We start from the raw sequence: 20,052 nt of genomic DNA, 5'->3' as shown, positions 1-20,052 counted from the left end.
CCAAACTGGACAGTCTCTACGTAAAAGAATGAATGGACACAAATCAGACGTCAAGAATTATAACATTCAAAAACCAGTTGGAGAACACTTCAATCTCTCTGGTCACTCGATTACAGACCTAAGAGTGGCTATCCTTCAACAAAAAAGCTTCAAAAACAGACTCCAAGGAGAGACTGCTGAATTGGAATTAATTTGCAAACTGGATACAATTAACTTAGGCTTGAATAGAGACTGGGAATGGATGAGTCATTACACAAAGTAAAACTATTTCCCCATGGTATTTCTCCCCCCCACCCCATCCCACACTGTTCCTCTGATATTCTTGTTAACTGCTGGAATTAGCCTACCTTGCTTGTCACCATGAAAGGTTTTCCTCCTTTTTCCCCCCCCTGCTGTGGGTGATGGCTTATCTTAAGTGATCACTCTCCTTACAGTGTGTATGATAAACCCATTGTTTCATGTTCTCTGTGTGTGTGTATAAATCTCTCCTCTGTTTTTTCCACCAAATGCATCCGATGAAGTGAGCTGTAGCTCACGAAAGCTTATGCTCTAATAAATTTGTTAGTCTCTAAGGTGCCACAAGTACTCCTTTTCTTTTTGCGAATACAGACTAACACGGCTGCTACTCTGAAACCTGGTTCCTAATGTAACCTTGAAAAACTGCATCTTGCCAACTTCAACTCCATCTCCCTAGCTTCTGCAGATACCCTCTCTTGGTTCTCCCCAAAACCAATTAAGGATGAGGGCCCTGGTCTCTTCATATGGCTTTATAATTCTGGTAGTGGTCAGGTATCTTGGTGATGGGTGTGGAAGAAATACCTAGATAAAGAAAGACTGGGTGCTAGGACACCTAGTAACTATGCCGGCAAATTTGTAGGATTTGCTTCCTGTCTGCATGAAGTGCTCAGTCTGCTTCAGTATTGAAGTGAAACTAAAATATGTCAGCGAGATCTGACCCTTCGCAGCTGTGTCATCAACTTGCCTGGAGCCTGAAATTGCATGAAATAGAGTAGTTTGTTTCTGGCTTCTGCTCCAATAAAGGTACCAGCATGCAGTGCTCCAGGTTGATCAGGCAGTCTTGCATTCTGGACCTGTAGTCTCTGTGAACCTCAAGTGTGGCTGAGGGCCAAATCTTTGAGCTTTGCTACTTCGTATACTCATCCCTGAATGTTGTATCTTTGGAATATTTTGTAACATTGGCTCTTTGGTGGCAGACCCTGTCTAACTGCATTCGGATAATATCTAAATACTAGGATATTTCACATTTGAGACTTGCATAGAAATTGGATATCCATCTGATTGTACATACAGAGATTAAGAATAGTCAAGGTTCCTGGACTGGTTCTAGTTAACTGTCCTAATCATGCAACAGACTCAAATCAGGGCATAGATCTCAAGTAGCCAGGGCAGTGTTTCCCCAGGTGAAACATGCCTGGAAATGTTTAGGGAGTTTTGCAGACAGTTAAGCAAATAGTTTCCTTAATGGGTTTATGATTCCATTTAATGCAGAGTGGTCTTATCAGGACTACATTATAGCTTTGTTACACCTTGTGCTTCTGACACAGCCAGCACGTCTCAGGCTGTGATCTTAAACATTTGAGTGGCAGCACTCTAAGAAAGAGCAAGGTATTGTGTTGACGATTTAGAAGGTATCATAATTCTTGTTGCCCCAATGCCCCAGTATGGTATTTGGAAGTGTATTGTGCTGCTGGAGGTGCTGCCCTCTGCATGAGGGAGAAAACTGAGGTGCTGACCACTTGGTCCTTAAAAACACCATGTACTTTTCAGGGTGTTTACCTTGGGTCCTGGTCAAATTCTAGTTTGAGTAGTTATGTTGGGTCTCCCTAAATTCAGTTTCAATCCTCAAGGGTGTTGAAAAATTAGAGAGGGCTCAGAGAAGAGCCACGAGAATGATTAAAGGATTAAAACCTGCCTTACAGTGATAGACTCCATGAGCTCAATCTACTTCGCTTCAAAAAGGAAATGTTAAGGGGTGATTTGATTAGTCTGTAAGTACCTACCTGGGGAACAAATATTTAATAGTGGGCTTTTCAGTCTAGCGGAGAAGGTAGAACATGATACAATAGATGGAAGTTGAAGCTAGACAAATTCAGACTGGAAATAATGTGTAAAATTTTAACAGTGAGGGTAATTAACCATTGGAACAATTTACCAAGGGTTGTGGGGCTTCTTCATCACTGGCAATTTTGAAATCAAGATTAGATGTCTTTCTAAGCTCAGAAGCTCTGCTCTGGAAATTATTTTGGGACAATTCTATGGCTTGAGTTTTACAGGCAGTCACAATGGTCTCTTCTGGCCTTGGAATCTATGAAATGAATGTAGTACTATTCTTTGCATACCATTGTGCATTGTTGCTATGTTCCACGCCAAAGGTAGCTGCACTTCGGTGTTGGATGAAGTGATTCCTTGTGTGTCTGGACATCTACGTGTGATGTTTGTTGTGTGCTTTGGGCTCTGGGTGCTGTATAATCACTTATTGCTGGTTGTTTGCTAACTGAGTTATTGCTGAACATACCCCATTTGGGAGAGGAGGGGAACAAATGAACAGTGGAGTCATTAAGTCAAGGTTCGTGGTTGTGCTTAGTGGGAGCAATAGCTGTTTGCACTGCAAAGAAGTGGCTAAAATTTAGAGACTTAGAAATAAGATTAACTTTGCATTTTCAAAACCAAACAGTACAAGGAGTGGAACATTTGTCTGAGATCAAACATGATCTGCTCTCTCCAAGGCAGAGAGGCCACCTGGAGGCAGTTTCCTCAGCTAGCCAAAAGTTTGTAGAATTGGCTGCAGTTTCTCATTTATAAATTGGAACCATTGGTGATTCAAGCCCCCCTGAATGCTTGGGAGCTGGCTTTGCCTTGTCTGGAAAGACCAGTCTGATCTGAGATGGCAGATGGAAATGGGATTTGAAGAAGTTCGTTTCAGGTGATTTATAAGTTAGCCGACTGAGCTCAGTACAGGGAAGCTAAGGAGAAGCCCTGGAACTGGTAGTATGTTGGTCTCAGTATAGGTTTCAGAGTAGCAGCCGTGTTAGTCTGTATTCGCAAAAAGAAAAGGAGTACTTGTGGCACCTTAGAGACTAACAAATTTATTAGAGCATAAGCTTTCGTGAGCTACAGTAATGCATCCGATGAAGTGAGCTGTAGCTCACGAAAGCTTATGCTCTAATAAATTTGTTAGTCTCTAAGGTGCCACAAGTACTCCTTTTCTTTTTGGTCTCAGTATAGTTCTCCAGCTACCTTCCCTAAATGCCATTACACAATGTACTATCCTGATTTGGAAGGCAAATCTAGCCATGTTTCTGGACCTCTCTGAGGGATTAGATGCCCCTTTCTGTTTACTTTCTTCTGGCAAGTATCCAAGAGAATTTGCCTTCCTCTCTAAGGCTGGTCCAGGATCCATAGATTCTAAGGCCAGAAGGGACCATTGTGATCATCTTGTGTGACCTCCTGTATAACACAGGTCGCAGAACTGACAGCACCAGGCATTCTCACCAGGACTCTGTACCAATCGCGGTTACAGGCACTGCCTTCTGGGCCCTAAGTGTTGTCTTTCATGTTGCTCCAGTTGCAGGTGTCTTGGTACTGGAGTTTGACTTGCCCTTAAGGGCTATATGCTTCAGCTGGTCCATGTCTAGTGATTTGCCAGGCTCAGAAATCAGTTTCTCAAGGACCTCAGCACAGAACTCTGCTGTGGATATTGCATCAGTACAGAGCGTTCACAACAAAGGCATGAACTTGGCCGTGCTTGGGCTCCATACCTGGCTTCTGTTGCACAAACTAGCCTTGCATGAAAGGCAGTTAAATCTGGACCATGTGGCTATTAATCTGGAGGGGTGGCCAGGAGAGAGTGCTGTTCCCAACATACAGCGCCTTTTCACACTGCATACTGAGACCTGGAGTCTCTCTATTCTTATCTGGGCCCCCATATCACAATGCGTGAGAGCATCACAAACATAAACAGATTTATACTCGCAACACCCTGTGAAGTCAGGAAGTATCCCCGTTGTACAGATGAGGAACTGAGGCACAGAGAGGCTGAATGACCTGTCCACACGGGGAAGCTGTAATAGTGCTTTATCCACAAGCCCATGACTTTCAGGCTACACTTCCATTTTCAATATAAGGGCAGCTGCAATGTACCCATTTATGCACAGTGGGTATATGGCAAGCTGTCAAGAAGCTTCTTGGTTAGACAGAGTTTGGGCGCCCATGGGATAATCTGTTTGATGTTCGTCTTGTGGCCTGGCTGTGGCTGTGTATCCCAATGATCTCTGCATCACCCTCTCCAGGTCTTGTGTATCTGCTGGGTACCATGTCCTCTTTCAGTGCCTTTTACCCCAGCATGCCACTGTTGTGTTCATGTGATGGTTGATCACTCCCTCATGGCCTGTACCTTGAGCTGTCCCCTATTGCCTCAGTTGTCTCCCTAACTTTTGAACAGGTTTTTGACTGGTTTGTTTATATTGTGAACTCCATATTCTCTTGTGTTGTCTGGTGAGTTATAATAAAATATCAGTGGAAAGGGAAAATGAGTGAGAGACTGGAGAGGAAATCTGTTCTCACAGCCTGGACTGCGTGGATGGGATTGAGGACTGTTGGCCCCTGAGAGGTAATGCTTTCTTGGGTGTTGTGGCCATGCTCACACACATGCGGACCTGCGGCTGTTCTTGGCATCAACAAGCACTTGCCTTAGCGCAGGCAGGCTTTATTTCTGCAAACTTTGGAATTGGCCCTTGTTTGTTAGACATGATAACCTGCTTTGCTCTGTTTTGACGAAAGATCTCAGTTGCTGGGCATTGATTGTAGTAAAAGGGCAGTTGGGGTCCAAGATCTCAGTGCAGGGATGTGAAGAGAAGTGGCTGCATGCCCTGTGGGAGGTGAGTTTAAATTGGGAACCGGAGAAGTGACTGTGGTTATGAATGATACCGGGCAACTCTGCAGTTTGAAATGGGGAAAAGTTTCTGCTTCTTCTCCATGCGGCAGCCTTTGTGGCATTGTTGGTGCAACTTAGAACAGTCTGTACTCCCCATTCTTTCACTGGGCAGGACACGCTGCATTGGCTCACCAGGAAACTGAGGCTCTCAGGACAAGGTTTGCTCTTCATTGTCCTCTGTTCCCACCCCTTCTTGGGATTTGAAAATAAGCCACCTTGATGGAAATGGATGGGGGCTCCTTCATGCAGGTGATATATCTGTTCATGCTGCACTGAAGCTCTGTGTACCCACTTGCTTAGTGAATCCATACAAAGGAGAAAAGCTCAGGATCAGATAGAGTGCAATTTCCTCTATCCCCTCACTTGAACTCTCCCCTCATCTCCCTACTAGGGCTTCATTCATGGGCCACATTCTCTGTTGGCAGAAGTCCACTGAAGTCATAAGAGTTATATCAGGTGAGAATCTGGCCCAGGATCTGTGAAACCACAGGAGAAGATCAGGGACCATCTCCCTAGGGTGGAGTTCTTCTGGTGTGATGAGAGCTGGGCTTTGAGTTGGGTAGGGTTGTCCCCATGCTAAGTTTGGTAGAATCACACTGGATTTGCCAAGTGATCTCTACAGAACAGTTTTAGGGTATGTCTACTTGGCAACTAGACACCCATGGCTGGACCATGCCAGCCGACTCGGGCTGAGACTGTTTCATTGCAGTGTAGACATCTGGGCTTGGGCTGGAGCTCGGGTTAGGAACCTGCAGTGTGAGAGGGTTATGGGCCAGCCATGCGCTTTTCTTTGTTGTGTAGACATACCCTTAGGCTGCATCAGGTGATGAAGCCAGTAAACAAGATTGTTCTGCAAAACACTTCAGAGGCTCGTGGTACCAATTCCTACTTCTCTAGGATAGGCTCTGTGGAGGAGTGGGGCGGGACCACCTGGTGGAGCCTGCCCCTCATCCCCTGGCTCTGCTCTGCTCCATCCTGCCCAGAGCCAGCCTGTCCTTTGTGCAGCTTTACCCTCTCCATTAGGGTGTGGTCTGATTTCATTGTGCATGCAGGAGCAAACTTCAGTTGAAGCAAGAGCAAATATGCCAGGAGAGAAGCACATACCCTGGGCCCGCGCTCTGAAGCCTCTGCGTCTGCGAGGGGAAGGTCTCCCCTCTACTAGGGGTACTCACATCTCTGTAGCAATGCACACAGCCACAGTGCCGCAGGTGCCCAACTCTGAGCAATCTCTGTTTCAGTATTGCTACCTGAGGCCACTGTGTGGGGAACAGTTCCTGCATGCCTCAGGACATCCGAGTCCCACATCCTGCCCTTTCCTGCTGGCTGTGTGGCATATACTCCACACTGGCTCCACACATCTTTCACATTACTTGCCCTTAGGGCCCTGCGTGCTCTCAGATTACTGCCTTCCCCCACCTATGGACCAAGTGGGCTCTGCTAAGGTAGAGGTCAGGCAAGCTGTGTTGGTTACTGTGAAATCCCAGGCTTCTGCCCTGTGGTGGAGGGACAGGGACTCCTGCTGCATTGCACATATGCTGGTGGGAGCCCAGTGTTGTCCCTGAATCTCCCTGTGATCTCTGGCATTTCATTTTCAGGTGATGACAACTATGGACGGAAAGTCATTTTGTTCAGTGCCTGCCGGATGCCACCCTGTCATCAACTTGACCATGTGAAACTGCTACAGTGAGTACTGCCTTGGGGGCCCACTGCTCCTGTGACAGCCTGGATCTGAGACAGTCCCTGAGCTTTGAGTCCTAGGGGGCAGATCTACAGCTGCTTTGGCTGGATATGTGCCCTCTGTTACAACCTTCAACTAGGTGGGGCTGCACCCCACACATCCAGCCAACCCCCAGCCAGGAATTGCCCTCCTGTATGCTCCTCTTCTTCCTCTCCCAGGCCACAAGTGCCTCTGTTTCTGCAGTGTGGCAGAATTTTCCTTATGCCAACTGTAGCCAATAGGGAGCAAGCTTATACACATGCCAGTGCGTACTGCGAGCTCAGAAGTTCCTGTGTCTTCCCAGGTATCTTAAGTTCACACTGGACCAGTATGTGGAGAGTGACTACACATTGGTGTATCTGCACCATGGCCTCACCAGTGAGAACAAGCCTTCCCTGAGCTGGCTGCGGGATGCCTACCGGGAATTTGACCGCAAGTGAGTAGGTGTGACCAATGGGACAGGACTCCTGAGTTCTCTTCTACAGTCTGACTCCCTGTGTGGTCCTCTTTGGAGATAAAGCATGTCCTAGGCAAGTCCTTTCCCCATTTGTAACGTGGGGATCATGATCCCTCCCACATCTCTACCTGCTGGGAGGTGGTGGGGGTGAACTGATGTTTGTCAAATGCTATGAAGATAGAAAGTTCTATAGACAGAGTGAGGGGTACAAACCGCTCTTGTGGAAAGTGTGCCGGGTCAGCAGGGGGCTAGCAAAGGCAAGAGTCAGCGCAAGTGTCCAGGCCATTTGGCCGCTCATCCCCCCATGGGGCAGTGCCTCATCAGTGGAGTCGTGGGGTGGCAAAGACCAGGGGTTGAGGTTGCTGGGTGGTTGAGGGCTAGGAAATGAGGGGAGAGTGGTGGTATAGAAGGCTGGGGAATGGGGTTAACACAGGGGGCCCCAGGGAGGGGCACAGTGCTCTGAGAGTGTGGAGGTGGGACTTAGAGCACCAGGGAGCCATTTGGGGGCTTGAGCTGATGGAGCTGACCAGCTCCCTAGCCAGAGCTCTCCCTCACTCGGCTTCCTTTGGCAGGTACAAGAAGAACATCAAAGCGCTGTACATCGTTCACCCAACGATGTTCATCAAGACTCTGCTGATTCTCTTCAAGCCTCTGATCAGGTAGGGGGCAGCGGAGGCTGGCTCAAGCTCCCTGGGTGCAGGGGGATGTGCAGCATTCCTCAGCAGGCCACCAGGGGAGCACAGGCTCCTAGCTCCTCCTGTGCCTGCACTGGTGACTCCTCCTGCATTAACCTCTCGGGGGATATGTCTCCCATTATTTCTGAAAGATCCAGGCAAAACAAGAGCCACCGGCTGGGGCCTGGGGAGCTCAGCCCCTGCAGAGGCCACATGTTCCAGGCGTTAGCACCAGGACAGAAGGGGAGAAGGAGAATGAAACCCAGAGGGGCAGTGAGTTCAGTGTGTCACCAGTGAAACCGCCAGTCTCCTGGGCCAAAAATGAAAAGAGGAGCGGACTCTGGCCTGATGCAGAGCTCAGAGAGGGGCAGTGCTATGCTGTACAGAGCCCATCTTTGCCAGGCTTTGAGCTAGACTGTGGAGGAGCCTTAGCAGTGCTTCACTGAATATGTGGGTTGAGAGAGAGCTGCATGGTGTGGTGCTCCTACTGCTGAACCTGTGCTGCCTCTAGCACTGCCAAGGCCCCTCAATTCTGCCCCGCAGACTCCATGATCTTCCAGCTCTTACTCCCCCAGACAGCTGTGCTAACGCCCCCTCACTCCTGCTGCTCCTGCCCTGGGCGTCCCCCAGTTCTGCTGATGTTAGTCACTCCGGATCCCTCATGGGGCTGCTTGTTCTCTGTTTTGCAGTTTCAAGTTTGGACGGAAGATTTTTTATGCAAACTTCCTGAGCGAGCTGGAGGAGCATGTGAAGCTGGAGCAGCTGGGGATCCCAAGCCAGGTGCTAAAGTGAGAGCATGCGGCCTGCCTACCTGCTTACCCATGGCTCCGTGAGAGGAGGGAAGATGCAGGGTGGGGAAACAGTGGCAAGGGGGAAGGAAGCAATGGGGAGGGGCCTTGTTTTGCTCCGAAGTGATGGTTCATCCAAGATAGCAGCGCCAAGGTGCCTCAGAGAGGGGGCTCTTCCTAGCTCCCCTTCCTGCCTCAGGCCCACTTGGACCCTTTGCTGTCTCTGTCTCTTCTGCCTCTTGGTTTCCTCTCAGGCAAGTGACTTTACCCCCAGGCATCTCTCTGCTGTCCCTCCCTGTCTGTTGCTGCCTGTGCACCCACTTTGCTCAAAAGCTCAGTGGGGGCCTTCTCACTTCAGCTTTCCTCTGTGGCCTCCCAAAGATGCTTCAACTGCACCTCCAGCCTGTTCGGATCCCTGTGGCTCTACCTCTCTCCCATGCACACGCACACCCACACCCCATCACCCCTTGTCTTCCAACAAACTTGCCCTGACTAGCTGCACGGTCCTTTGCCCTGTCTTTTCCCTATTCATCCCAGCAAGCTCCTCTCTTTGTACAGACCCCCCACTTGCTCCCTCTTCTCTGCTGGAGGCTGAGCCCTTTGGTCTTGCTGCTCCAGCACTCCTGAGCTGCCTGTCCTTGGGGTCAGCAAGTACTAGGCTAGAGCTGTCTTTGGGGCAGTTCCCAGTGGATCAGCAGCAGGGGCTGGGTGGGTTGCATCCACAAAGCAGTGGGGTGGGTGCCAGGTGTGAGGTGGTAGGCGCTGGTCCCTGTGTGAGATGGCCTGGTTCACTACCAATCTGTCTCTCTCACTACAGATATGACGAGTACCTGAAATCACTGCAGAAACCCTCTCAAGTGCCCCAGAAGCTGACCCCACCGCGCCCACCCCTGCCAAACCAGCAGTTTGGGGTCTCTCTGCAGCAGTGAGTATCTTGGAGTTGTGTAACTTTGACTGCTGGGCCAGCTAATGCCAGAGCCCTGTGTATAATTCAATAGTGAAGCTGCAGAAATCGCCCGTTTCTTGAAATTGCTGCAGAATCTGAGTTGTCATTTAGAAAAACTCAGTTCTCTAGCCCAGATCCTGAGCTACCCTCTGCCCACCTCAAATCGTGGCCTGTCTGATTGCTGGGCTGGTTCTTGGTGTAAACTAGAGGTGCTTCAGGGCTTCTCTAACATGCTAACAGCCCGCAAGGGGTTGTTTCAGTAACTGAGGATTCACTGGGGTGGCAGGACACCCCAGCTACATGCTTGTGTGCGTGGGGCTAGGAGTGGGAAGGGCTGGAGTACAAGCCAGGATGGCACTTCTGTGCCATATGAGGATTCCTGGAGTGGGAGGATTCCTCAAGGGGCCAGCTAAAATGGCATTAGGCCTGTGTTGTTTTGCTGGAGCAGGGCAGAGGACCTGACCCTCAGCTTTTTCCATAGCTTCAATGCTGTTTTAATAGAGGGATTCTCAGGGACACATCCCCTCCCATTCACCCTTGCCTCTGCTCCCCCACCCTTTCCTGGTCACATCACATCCCTGAGGCAGCTTCAGAATTGCTGACATGGGAAAGTGACATCAGCAAAGTATTATTTAATGTATTTTTAGCTTTTAATGCAATTTGGCCACTGGAAATGAGGGGGAACCAGCTCCATGTGCTCAGGCAGTTCTCCCTGAGATAGATTGGGAAGTGATTTTCTAGCCTGCAGTGAAAGCCTTCCAAACGTGAGCTCAGTGTAACCAGCACAGTGACTGCTGCTGAGCTTACAGGCATCCTGAACCGATCTCTCTGAGAGAGGTGACTTGGCCCATTCTTTGCAATGGGGGTTTGACTCCGAAGCCAAATGATGGTGATGTACATGTCCACGTTAGATATTACTTTACTGATCATCTGAACTGAACCATCCGGCATTTGTCATTGTGGGATGTAATGGCAGATGTTGGAGAGTAATACACAGCAGTTAGCTGCTGTCAAGGTGGATTCCTGTACTTGCCTCCCCTACATTTAAACTCTCCTCTGTCCTTGTTTAAAGCGGAGAAAGAAAAAGGAGTTGCATCCCACAGAGCCACCTCAGTTGTTTCCTGGCCCCTTCCCAGCAACCAAAGCCTTCAGTTTGGGCCCCTGATGCTGGCCGTAATGCAGTCACTGCTCCTCAACACAGACCAGCAGTAGGAGGCAGCGTAACATACATGTATTGTAGTATCAAAAACATGCGGGATACTGCCCTGGTTGGACTGGGCTAGGGAGGGGGAGCAGGCTGAGGGGCAGAAAGTGGGACAGGACTGGGTGGGGAGAGGGATCCCGCAGAGGTCCCTGCTACGTACGTATGTCAGATGTGATGAGCTGCCTGTGGGCGAGAGGTAACTGGCAACCTCTAACCTTCTGTTCTCCCCACAGCCTAAGGGAGAAGAGCTCTGATCAGGCCCCCATCCCACTGGTGGTCAGGGAAACCATTGCCTATCTGCGGGAGCATGGTGAGTGCATAAATGAAACCCTCAACCCAATCGTACCATGCAGGTGCTTTCTCCTCCCCTTCCTAATGCCAATCAGATCCATATGAAACAGAAGAAAAATGACCATAGAACAATGTGGAGCCCAAAAATGAGTGATTGAGCCAAGAAGAGAGATTCTGCCATGCCCTCCTTCCTGCACAGTGTCTGGGTGTGACATTCCCCTCTGGTGTTATCTGGACTGGTGATCTGCTAGGTCACTCCAATCCTTGACTCTGGGAGCCAGCCTTACCCTGCTCTGCTGTGAGAACCCCCACTCCTGGGCTGTTCATGCACAGCCTCTGGCATGTAAGATGCTCCTTGGATTGTACAACCGAATGACACTAGCCAATATCTCCGGTCCCAGACACAACCCTAGGAACCTCTGTCTTGCAGTTTCCAGTTATGCCTGCTGGACGCTGCAAACTTATATGAGTTCGTCAATTTAACAAATAAATTGATATGTACCAGGCTTGTTATCCCAAGGGGAGCCTCTGACACACTTCAAACCAAATGCACTGCTTCGGGTAGAATAAACAAACAGATTTATTAACTATAAAGATAGATTTTAAGTGATTATAAGTCAAAGCATAACAAGTCGGATTTGGTCAAATGAAATAAAAGGAAAAGGCATTCTAAGCTGATCTTAACACTTTCAGTGCCCTTAAAAACGTAGATGCTTCTCACCACAGGCTGGCTGTTGCTCTTCAGCCAGGCTCTCCCCATTGATCAGCGCTTCAGTCCTTCGGTGCGGTGTCTGTAGATCAGGGGTGGGAAAACTTTTTGGCCTGAGGGTCGCATTCTGAAATTGTATGGAGGCTGTGCCTCCCCCAACAGCCAGGTATGGCCCGGCCCCTGCCCCCTATATGACCCTCCCTGCTTCTCACCCCTTGACAGCCCCCCCGGCGACCCCTGCCCCACCCCCCAGCACCCCGCTCTCTATCCCCTGACTGCCCCCAGACCCCCTGCCCCATCCAACCACCCCTTCTCCCTGACTGGCCCTGGACCCACTGCCCTTAATTGCCCCCCTGCCACCCCATCCAACTCCCTCTCCTTCCTGACTGCCCCCCAGGAGCCCTGCACCATCTAACCACCCCTTCTCCCTTACCGGCTCCAGACCCACCACCCCATCCAACGTCCCCTCTCCTTCCTGACTGCCCCCCTGGGACCCCTGCCCCATCCACCCCACCCTGCTCCCTGTCCCCTGACCGTCCCCAGAACCCCCGCCCCTGACTGCCCCCGCTGCCCCATCCAACCCCCCCCTTCCTGACTGCCCCCCCCGGGACCCCTGCTCCCATTCAACCCCCCTGTTCCCCGCCCTCCAACAGCCCTGACCCCTATCCATACCCCCAGCCCTTGACCATCACTCGAACTCCCCTACCCTCTATCCAACCCCCGCTCCATGCCCTCTTACTGGTGGCTGGCAGCATGGCTGCACCAGGACAGGGAGCCGCGCCGCGTAGCACAGAGCACTGGGTCAGGCTGGGCTCTGCAGCTGCACTGCCCCAGGAGCTCACTGCTCTGCTGTCCAGAGCATTGCACCAGCAGTGCAGTGAGCTGAGGCTGTGGGGGGAGAGGGAATAGTGGGAGAGGGGAGGGGCGGGGGGCTAGCCTCCCAGGCCAGGCAGGACAGTCCCGTGGGCCGGATGTGACCTGCAGGCCGTAGTTTGCCCCCTTCTGCTGTAGATGTAGGTGAAAGAGAGAGAGAGCATGGCAAATATGTCTCCCTTTTATCATGCCCTTTTCTCACTCTTGGCATTACCTGCTCCCCCTCCCCCTCACTTTCGGAGTTAGGTGAGCATTATCTCATCACAGTTCCAAACTGACCAAAGGAAGGGGGGTGACTCCCTTGAGAGTCTAACAGATTCTTTTGTTGCTGCCTAGGCGAGTGTTCTTTGTTCCTGTGAGGCTGGGCTGGGTTTGTCCCATACCTGCCCTGATGTGGTGTGAACTGCCCCTCTGCTCTTGGAGAGTTTTTGCCTGGGCTTGCTTTAAGCCATGAGGTTACATTTTCAGCCTCATAACTATATACATGAAATTATACCCTTACTGTAACAATTACTATAACATCACTGTAACAACCATGCTCAGTGCATCATGAGCCTTCCAAAGACACCCGACATGACAAACTTTGCATCGGATACCATGCAATCATTTTTACAAGGATGAACATGGGGGTGGTGAGTATTTCCCTGAGGTACTGGGCATGGGCAGTGCTCTCTCCACAGCTGTGTGCAGAGGTTTCCTGTGCACCTGGGAGAAGCTGGTGACAGCCTTGCTGTGTGCTGTGGCTCGCCGGGAAGGGTCGGAGAGCTCCGGTGTGACGGGCCTGGTCTGAGCTCTCCCTTTCCTTCTGCTTGCTCTTCCCAGCTCTGACCAAAGAGGGGATTTTCCGGAGATCAGCTTCCACACAGATTGTCAAAGAGGTCCAACAAAAATACAACATGGGTAAGTGTCCCTCCTCAGGAGAACCTTGCGCTGTGACCCCTCCACCTCCGCAACACCCACCTCCAAGTTAGAGTTCTCTGGTCCTCACCAATCCTGACCTGGGGCTCTGCTCTCATCATGCTTCTTGCTCTGCACCCGGTGCTGGGGAATATGAGCTCCATCTAGCACTACACAGGACTGTGTGGACGAGTACCTCTTTGGATCTAGGCTGGGATCCAATCAACTCATTCCACTGTGATCTGAAAGCCTGTTTGAATGCTGTTCTCCATCCTGCTGGCCAAAGGGGACTGAACTTTCCCCGTAATCTGCCAGAGGATTTGTGTTTGAGCAGTACAAAGTGCGCACCCCCCATCCCTGTTTCAGGAGAGGCTCGTCTCCCTCTCCCCACCTGCTCCCTGAGGAGCCCCTTCTGTTTCCCAGGGCTGGGCATGCTACCTTCCCATTGCTGCCCTGGAGAATGAGACCAAGACCAGAAAAGACCCCTGTTTGGGGTGATGAGCCTTGGGGACATTGGACTGGAATTGGCAGAGCTGTTGCTTCTGTTTTCTGGGCAAGCAAGTTACCTCCATCTCAAGTGAGTCTGGCCTCATGCTCATCCCCAGGGAGCTTTTGCTCCAGAGCTGGGCTTTGACCCTGTGCTCTACTCTGTTGGTCTGGAGGGAGTCCTGCCCCTTGCTCCTCTCCCTTAGGCAGCGTGCTCGTGCTCTAATAGATGGGCTCTGAGCCTGTGCCTGCTCTCTGTCCTCAGGGATACCGATGGATTTCCAGCAATATGAGGACATTCACCTCGCTGCCGTGATCCTCAAGACATTCCTGCGGGAGCTGCCAGAGCCACTGCTCACCTTTAGCCTCTACAACCACGTTGTCAACTTCCAGAGTGAGTTGGGGGCAAGAGGGTACAACCAATCGAAGTCTGAACTCCCTGAGGGCAGGGATCTCTTCTAGGCTACCTCGGACGTACAGATATGCTCTCTGATCCTAGCCTGTGGCTCTGGTGCCTTTCCAGGGAATCCAGACGGTATGGATGGGACCCCATTGCCAAGGGAGTATGCATGGGATGGGGAGGAGAGGGAGTCCTGCCTGGGGTATCCATGTATTGTGAACTGGGCTCCTATCAGAGGAGCCTCCCAGTGTGTGTCAAGGTCTCCCTATTGCCTGGTGGGAGCTGGAGGTTCTCCCCCTTCATTGCCTGGTGCAAGCTAGGATCTTGCTCACCTACTCACATGCCACATGTTTCCCTTTCAGATGTGGAGGAGTCGAATCGTGTGGATGTTGTTCGCAAAACCCTCCAGACCCTGCCTGAGGAAAACTATCAAGTGCTCTGTTTCCTGATGGCCTTCCTGGCAGAGGTTTGCTGCTCCACTTGGTGCTAAGGGCGGGGTCTCCTCTTAGCTCACTGCACCTGGGCCCAGCTCCGTTACTGCCCATTCCCTCCCTCCCCAACACACGCTGCCCAGCTGAGAGGGAGCACGGCTTGGGCCAGGAAACCATGCTTCTTTATCCCTCCGTCTCCCTTTCCCAAGGGTTGGAACCGACTCTGCTGTGTCAAGCTCAGGTAGTTCCTCCCTTTGGGACTGGGTGTGAGGGGCAGAAGGCAGGACAGCAGCTGAGACAGGGTGAAACTCCTGTTGGTGCAGGCTGTAACAAGGCTGGTTCTGGCGGGATACAACAGAGAGTGCCAATTCAGGACAAATTGCTTCAAGCAGGGCAGTTACAGCCCAAGGCTGTGGTTTCTATGCACACCAAGGCAAACCAAACCAGCCAAACAGAGAAGACTTTGGCTTTACCCCACTTGCTAACCACAAGTCACACAAGCAATTCCCTTAGACACTCCAGTTTCCCAATATCACCACCAGTGCCACTCGTTATGGGGACAAATGGTTATGAAAACCAATACCCCAGTAAAAGAAAAAAGGTTCTCTCGATCCCAAAGGACCAAGCCCCAGACCCAGGTCAATATACGAATCAGATCTTACCCACAAATCACGCTGTTGCCAATCCTTTAGAATCTAAAATCTAAACCTTTATCCATAAAAGGAAAGAAATATAGATGAGAGTTAGAATTGGTTAAATGGAATCAATTACATAGAATAATGGCAAAGTTCTTAGTTCAGGCTTATAGCAATGATGGAATAAACTGCAGGTTCAAATCAAGTCTCTGGAGAACATCCACAGTTGGGATGGATCATTCAGTCCTTTGTTCAGAGCTTCAGTGTAGCCAAGTTCCTCCAGAGGTAAGAAGCAGGATTGAAGACCAGATGGAGGAGCTGCAGCAGCTTTTTATAATCTCTTGCCATGTAGTCTTTCTTTGTTCCAAAGACAAGCTGTCTATCACATAGCCTGGAAAAACCTCAGAGTTCTGTCCATAGGCATGTTCCTGCATACCTTGCTCTGTCCCAAGGCATGTCTGCCTGCTCTCAGTGGGTCAGTTGTATGACTGATGGTCCTTAATGGGCCATCAAGCTGGGTAGGCAGAGCTGACACCAACATGTCTGGGGTGTCGCCCAGAAGCATAGCAGAAGTTTGAAATACAGACAGTATAGAGCCAATATTCATAACTTCAACTATAAAAATGATACACATATACAGATAGCATAATCATAACCAGCAAACCATAACCTTGTCTTAGACACCTCATTTGACCCCCCTTTATATAAGATTTGGTGCCACTACAGGACCTTGGTTGCAACAATGATCTATATGGTTCCAGTTCAAGTCAAGAACATCACACAGGTAAAGACCAGAAACAGGTGTGCAGTGAGAATGGGATAGAAAATGAGTTCCAGATCCTGCCCTATTGAACTGGAAGGGAGCTTCCCACTGCTGTGGAAGCTGCTCTACTGAGCCAAGTCTATCCTCAGCAAAAGGGGCAGAAACAACCAGCCTCTAGTGCTTTGGGCATGTTGGATGACAGCACCTGCTGGGTCAAGGTGTCTCTGTGTGGCCTGCCAGCTGGTGCAGAATATGTCAGGGTGTCACTTGCCATCTCAAAAGCCCTGCAGGTTTTGGGGTCTGTATATCACCCTAGCAGTCCCTCCCTGACAGTTCCTGGGGGCCAGGGCAGGACCCTGGACTCTATTCCCTGCTTTCCCCACCCCTTCCAGGCCTATCAGTCCCCTCCAGCTTTTCCAGAGTTGGGGAAGGTTGGGATAATTTAGGGTCACATCCACGTTGCTCTTCAGTTTGCAGCTAAATTAGAGGGTGGTTAGAGCAGAGGCCTGGGCTCATGGCTGCTGGAATCTCTCCTGCTCTGCCTTTGTCATTGTCTGTATTGCAGTGCCTCCTAGAGAGCCAGGCTCAGGGCCCAGTGAGAGAGGTCCCTGCCGTGGAGACAAGACAGAGTGAGAAAGGAAGGACTGTCATCCCTATTCACTGGTGGGGAATGGACACACAGAGAGATCAAGCGACTTACCCAGAGTCTCAAAGGCAGTCTCTGACAGAGCTGGGAATTGAACCCAGGTCCCCTGAGGCCCAGTCAAGTGTTTTCATTGCAAGCCTACCTCTCCTTCCTGGGAGAAGCATTGTATTGCTTCATGTGCCTCAGTTTCCCCCTCTAGGTTAGGCGCCTGAGACCCCACCGAGGGGTTGTGAGGCACCAGGGAGGGCAGAGCGCTGATATTGTTGTTGCTCCTCTGAGTCATTGGGGTCCTCTCTCCCTCCCACACAGGTCTCCTCTCACAGTGACGTAAACAAGATGACGAACACCAACCTGGCCGTGGTTTTCGGCCCAAACTTGCTGTGGGATAAGGATGTAGCCATCACCCTCAAGGCCATCAAGCCAATCAACACTTTTACCAAGTTCCTGCTGGACTACCAGGGGGTGCTGTTCCAGGACATGGAGGCCTGAGCCGGGCCAGCCCACATTAGCACACTGTGCCCACCTTCCCCCTCCCTCTTCCTACCTTGTCGTGGAGCCATGGCCAGGAGCCTTCAGCACAGAGGGTCCATTGGAGCTGCAGGCGCTGAGCTGAGTGAGGGCTGTGGAGATGGTGTGAGAGTGAGTGAGCAGGCAACCATTTGCCAGAGGTGGGGGAGAGAAGCTCGTCTTCCCATTCCTGGGAGTGGAGTCTTGTCCCCATGGCCATTCTGTGCAGCTCATCCCTGGCCATGCTGCCCTACTGGGGGTTGTTCCCTCCTTCCTTCCCCTCACGGGCTTCTTTCTGCCCTCCTCTCCTCCCCCTCAGCAACCCCTCTTCTGTGCAATGCCCCAAGATCCCAGCTCATTCCTTCTGCCTGCATCACCTGGGCAGGACTTGGCTCGAGTTGTGTGGCAGGAGGCTCCCTGTGCCAGCTCCTCCTCTCAGGAGCTGAGTGCAGAGTCCTGGCGCCCTGCCCTCACCCAGAGCAGGTCAGGTAAGCCTTGTGCTTCAGGTGTTAGTGAGGACAGCACCAGCTACTCCTGGGCTAACACCAACCCTCCCCTTGGCTTGCAGCAGGCGTGAAGAAGAAACTGACTTTTGGGGGCGGCTGGGCCATTGGGCCCTGCCAGAGATTCTGTGACTGAGGGGAGTTGGCTTAGCCCCACCCCCTGCTGGCACTACTAGCCCGAGGAGCCAGTAATGCCTCTCCAAGGGGCGCTAGCATCCACTGTGGGTGCTGTTCACCTTCACTAAGAGGGCTGTGCTGGGCATGGGGTGTGTGGTGGATGGTAGCCCAGGACTACTCTGCTCTGGCTGTAATGGTCTCCTTGGCTTTGTCCTCGGCTCTTGGTGGGAGGGTTTCACTCCAGACCCGGCCTCAGTGGGCATGCGCTGCATGGGGATGCGGGGTCCCCTTTGTAATGCTCTGTGATCAGTGAGCTTGTTGGAATCATGCCCGGAACAAGTGCCCTGGTGGCACTTGACTCCCCACTGCCAAACCCCACAATTGACACTGCCCTTCCTCGTGGCTGCCACACAGGGACACTCCTGGGTCCCCTGTTTATCTGCTGGCCAGCCCCTGAGCCCAGCTGCTTTTTGACTTTGGGCTGAGTGGAATTTTATTCAGCAAAAATGTAAGTGAGAATGTGGCCTGAAGGGAAGGGCCTGTGCACTGAGGCCCAACCTTAGCCAAAGTGTGAGAGGCCTGGATCGGAGGAACCTGCCCAGGTGCTGAGGTCTCATGTGCCAAAGCTGCTAGGGAAGAACATACAGCATGCCCCTAGCCCAGCTCCTCACTGCCCCATATGTCGGTTCCGCCCCTTCAGGGGAACTACTTTGATGCACCCTTATGTGCTAGGGAGGGAGGGAGATGGCTCTCTACAGGCCAGGCTCAGGAACAGAGCAGCTCCCTTGAGAGAGGAGCTTTCACACTGGAGCAAGACTCTAAGTTTCTAGCCTCACTCCGCAAGACCCATAATTCTTGTGCCCTGCTCCCTTTGGCCAGTCCTGGTCCCAGCTGCACCACAGCAGTGGGAAAACATTGAGACCAAGCAGAGCTCATTTTATAAAGTGGCAGTTGATCTGCTTTTAATAGGATTTTAACCTGCCCTAGAAACTGACCAAAGGCTGATGCCCTGGTTTAAAAATAGACAAACTTCTGATGAGCATCAACAACAGGAATGGGGTCTCCTCTGCCAGGCCTAGGAGCAGGGACCTAGGATTGGCAAGAACTCTCTCCTGCAATGGAGCCCAGGCCCAGCTCGGCAACTCTAGCTATTGCTGGTTGATTGGCTGCTCTTGGGATGACCCACAAAAGGGTGAGATGGGCAAGTGGAGGAGCAGAGAATTCTGAGTGCTGGAGAACAGATTGTGCATGGCTTGGGGCCGCCCATCCCACCCTGGGTACTGAGTGAATCTCTCTCTGGGAGGCTGAAGGGCCCGTGGAGGGGAGGGACCAGGCCTGGATCTGGACATGCTGCTGTGTGAGTTGAATTTCTGCCTGTTGGGCTGGGACACGAATGCCCTTTGCTGTGAATAAATCCATAGTGATGGTTTGGGTGGGTCACAGAGGGCTTCTAGTTCACCTTGACTTCTGCTAGATCCAGCATGGAGGGTAGCTCTGCCATTGAGGCTTCTTGGGAAAGCTGGAGGGACTCAGTGCTCCTATTGAAGTTGGGGTGGGGGGGCAGTGTAGGAAGAGCCCTACACTTGCCCCATGAGTTTTGTTAGGCCATGCTCAGTGGGACACTCTGGAATGGGGTATTGTCTGTGTGACCCTGTATCACATCTTCTGTCTCCCCATCTCAAGGGAGTATCCCCTCCTGCATGTAGTTCAGAGCCAAGCTAGGCTGGGCTTGCTGACGTTATCTGGGCCACAGCTAAATGTTTGTTGGCCTAGATCTGCCCAGAGGAAAGGAAAAATCTGCTGGTCTCCTTGGGAACAACCGGAATCATAAGCCCAGTAGCCTAGAACAGAAATTCCCCCTTGGGCTGGGGCACAAGGACCTGGCTACAGGCTCAGCCGCTGCTCCCTGCAGTGAGTTCCAGCTGGGAGTACTGAATCCTGACCTGTGCGGTGTTGAGAAAAGCAGGGCTGGGCAGCAACAGGGGCAGGCTGAGGCTGCACTTGGGGCAGGTATTTCCTTAGCTCCCCAGAGACACTTTTTTTTAAAAAAATTC

General features: G+C 51.4%; 1 protein-coding gene across 2 annotated transcripts in view; it reads left to right on the top strand.

Moving 5' to 3' along the window:
* ARHGAP1 (Rho GTPase activating protein 1) overlaps positions 1–20,038 on the top strand; it is a 41,899-nt gene extending 21,861 nt beyond the window's left edge. For both annotated transcript variants that reach the window (XM_038406755.2, XM_038406754.2), the window contains exons 4-13: positions 6,550–6,637; positions 6,976–7,107; positions 7,701–7,787; positions 8,492–8,590; positions 9,408–9,515; positions 10,974–11,050; positions 13,436–13,513; positions 14,262–14,390; positions 14,759–14,862; positions 17,181–20,038. In XM_038406755.2, the coding sequence (XP_038262683.1) occupies positions 6,550–6,637; positions 6,976–7,107; positions 7,701–7,787; positions 8,492–8,590; positions 9,408–9,515; positions 10,974–11,050; positions 13,436–13,513; positions 14,262–14,390; positions 14,759–14,862; positions 17,181–17,360 (1,082 nt within the window). In that variant the 3' untranslated portion in view covers positions 17,361–20,038. The remainder of the gene's footprint in view (positions 1–6,549; positions 6,638–6,975; positions 7,108–7,700; positions 7,788–8,491; positions 8,591–9,407; positions 9,516–10,973; positions 11,051–13,435; positions 13,514–14,261; positions 14,391–14,758; positions 14,863–17,180) is intronic.
* The last annotated feature ends 14 nt before the right edge of the window (positions 20,039–20,052 follow it).

This window comes from Dermochelys coriacea, chromosome 6 (genome assembly GCF_009764565.3).
Source record: "Dermochelys coriacea isolate rDerCor1 chromosome 6, rDerCor1.pri.v4, whole genome shotgun sequence".
Taxonomy (NCBI): domain Eukaryota; kingdom Metazoa; phylum Chordata; order Testudines; family Dermochelyidae; genus Dermochelys; species Dermochelys coriacea.
This window is presented reverse-complemented; position numbering and strand designations above follow the sequence as displayed.